Consider the following 3071-nt stretch of genomic DNA (forward strand, 5'->3'; position numbering starts at 1 on the left):
CCCGCGGCCCCCTCCAGCTGCAGCGCCTCCCCGGGGGCCTCCAGCTTGGCCTGCAGGAATTTGAGCGCCAGCTGGCGGCGGCGGCCGGGCGCCCACGGCTGGTCGGCGACGAGCTGGCAGGCGGGGGCGGGACGGGGCCGTCGCAGCTTTGCGCGTCGCCGCGGCTTTCGCCTGCACTACTATCGAGGTGCTGCGTCTGCTGCTAGCGACGCGCGCCCGCCCCCGAAACCCTACTGCTACCAGCACTGCACAGACATCCCATGAAGACTGCCTGGGCTCCGCGTTCCATGCGTCATGTCACCCCCTTGTCAGCCGGCAGCCTGCCCCAGGAGAAAACCCCTCGTCAACCGTTGCCGCCCATCGCCCGCCCCCCACCGCACCTCCTGCCACTCCTCGGTCGCGGCGATCTCCCGCCGCTGCACATTAAAGCTCAGGTCTGGCCGGTCCCCCCTGACCGGCAGCCGGTCGTCAAAGTATGGGGGCACCGCCCACATGTGCAGCTCCGTGCCTGAGTACACGCCCGTCTTGGTTATGATGCGCTTCGTGCCATCCTCTGTCAGCGACACGTCGGTTTTGGGGTCGCCTGCGGGTCAACAGGTGGAGGGGGCGCGGGGTTTGTGGCCGGGGGGTTTGTATTCGTCGCCCGCCGTGACGGCGCGTGCGGGCCCGTGCTGCTGCACGCGCGGCCGGCCTCGATGCGCAGAGGTTGATACGGCATCTTGGAGGCTGCGGCGCGCCCGCGCTGCCCAGCGGCGGCCGCGGCAACGCACCTGTCTGCTCCCATTTTGAGGGGTCCTTCCCGAGCAGCGACCCCAGGCGCTGCAGCAGAAGCTCGAGCGTGTCGTCAGTGGTCGGGGTGCACGGCGCGCCTAGGAGCGGCGGCCGAGGGCCCACGCCTGCTAGCAGCCGCTTGAGCGTCTTGGGCTTTATCACTGGGATCTGCAGCACCTGTGTTTACATGTCACAGGTGCGATTGCGTGCGCTAAGGCGCGTGCAAACCCGACTGCGTCGCATGAGGGAGGCAGCGGACAGCCAAGGTGCATCAGTGCGCCGGTCAAACGCGGCGAGCCCGGTCAAGCTCACCTCGCCTGCACCCTCTAGACGGGCATCCACCACAAAGGTACCAGGCCCGCATTTGTCACCGTCCACCCCCATGTTGCTGCCCGAACTGTCTTTCATCCCGCGGCCTTCATTTGTGCACCGCCTTCACGTCATGAGGCTGACGTTGTAGAAGTAGAATATTGTGAAGATATGATGTTGTTAGTGCCACGAAGCAGTTTTCTTGATGAGATGTGTAGATCTGCGTCTCGCGCAGCTAGGAGGACGTAGAAGGGCTCAAGTGATCTCTGCAGACCTCTCCATATGCCGTGAGCAGCGATTACTCAACGGTGTGCGTGCTGCTGGCCAGGCAGCATCTGATGCTGCCGCCTGCCATCACCCAGGGTAAGGGGTGCAGTACCGCTATGGTATTTGCGGTAGCTTGACAGGCGCACCTCAGCAGCCTGCTGGGGCTCGCTGATGGACTCAGCGTGTGGGCACTTGCAGGGGCCTGTCCATGCCCGCTACTGCGTGCTGGCGACCGTGCGGCATGCGAAGCGTGACGCTAGCACGGGGCATCTGCAGTTGGCCACGAGGCCAACCTGGTCTTGGCTGAGGCACATGCATCGCTCGGCGATGCTTGGCGCAGCCCAGCGCGGCGCAGCATGGCGTGGCACTGCATCTCCTGACCGTTACGGTCTCCTGCCCACAGTGTCGGCCCGCCAGCACACGCGCGTGCTACGTGCGCCATGAGGGCGTCACCCGGGCTCGCCACCACTGTGTCCGACAGCGGGTGCCGCTGGCGCAGCGACGGGTGTGTCGACGCATACACGGGTGCCTTTGCGTCTGGATGAACTAACGTGCATCGTGCGGCCCCTCGACGGGGTGGCGGGGCAGGGAATCACCAGCCTTAGCACGGGATCTGGGGCTGGCGAACACAAAGTTGATAATCAGCTGTATGATGATTCGACGAAACACAAGTTGATCTGTCAGCACGACGTTGTGTACGGTTGCCAGCCAAAGTCAAAAAGTTCGGCTTTGTACACAGCCTTGCGGCCACAACGTCGAAGAACCGATTGATAATCAACTCTATTTGTGGTTGTTGAGGGATCGAGCAGCGTCCAGTTGATCGCTCCGATGAAGCAGCCTAGTTAGCAGGACGACAGCAAGCCGCAGGAGGGGATGGCTGGCCATCCCGCCCTTATGGAGGATGGGCAGCCAAAGGGCTGGAGGCGGATCTGCTCGTGCTTCCGGCGGGGCAAGCGGGGTGCGGCTCAAGAGGCGCGCGTTGTCATGTTTCCCCAACACGCGCAAACGCTGCTGCACTCGCGCGTCGGGCAGCAGCGCTACCGCGGCAACAGCACGAGGACGACCAAGTACACGCTGCTGTCGTTCCTGCCCAAGTCGCTGTTTGAGCAGTACCGGTGCGGCGGTGTGGGCGGGACGCGGCCGGGTGGGCCGAGTCTGTCCACCTTGCGTCATGAATTCGTCACAGCCGTCGGGCCGAACTTCGCTATGCTTGAGCATACGATGGCCCCACACAGCCCTGCGACCCGTATTCATGGTCGACGCACACCAACGTGGATGCGCAGGCGCGTCGCGAATATCTACTTCACGCTCAACGCGCTGCTGTCGGTGACGCCGTACAGCCCCGTCAGGTGGGGCCCCGCAGGGCGGCCCCACAAACGGCGCCAGGCACCACGTTGCGCACGCGACACCGAACCGGCAAACGCTGCAGCCACGCGCGGCAGCCCACGGGTCGAAGCGGCGCATGGCAATCGCCGCGCGGGGCCAAGGGCCGGGCGCTGCGCCGTGTTGCGCTTTCGAGACGTCAGCGAATCTCAGCCGTCCGCGGTTTCTTATTCCGACCCCAGGCCATGGACCACGTTCCTGCCGCTGGCGCTGGTGCTGGGCATAGCGATGATGAAGGAGGCGGTGGAGGACTACAAGCGGTACAGGCAGGACGTGGAGGTCAACAACCGCAAAGTGGAGGTGCGCAGCAGCTGCCGGGAAGCTGCCGAGGGGGGCGGGGG

At 64.9% G+C, this 3071-nt stretch overlaps 2 protein-coding genes across 2 annotated transcripts; one reads left to right on the plus strand and one right to left on the minus strand.

Moving 5' to 3' along the window:
- Positions 1-308: 308 nt before the first annotated feature.
- On the minus strand, positions 309-1155 carry MNEG_15565 (flagellar associated protein; the record flags this gene model as incomplete). The annotated part of the gene is made up of 4 exons (XM_014035963.1): positions 309-320; positions 381-583; positions 771-948; positions 1084-1155. The coding sequence occupies 4 exons, from the start codon at positions 1153-1155 to the stop codon at positions 309-311; spliced, it is 465 nt and encodes a 154-aa protein (XP_013891417.1).
- Positions 1156-2241: 1086 nt separating this feature from the next.
- On the plus strand, positions 2242-2462 carry MNEG_15566 (hypothetical protein; the record flags this gene model as incomplete). Its single annotated transcript, XM_014035964.1, has 1 exon — positions 2242-2462. A coding segment is annotated over one exon (221 nt), but the record flags the coding sequence as incomplete, so codon positions are not given.
- Between the last annotated feature and the right edge of the window lie 609 nt (positions 2463-3071).

The sequence above is a fragment of the Monoraphidium neglectum genome (genome assembly GCF_000611645.1).
Source record: "Monoraphidium neglectum strain SAG 48.87 unplaced genomic scaffold scaffold05441, whole genome shotgun sequence".
Lineage (NCBI taxonomy): Eukaryota > Viridiplantae > Chlorophyta > Chlorophyceae > Sphaeropleales > Selenastraceae > Monoraphidium > Monoraphidium neglectum.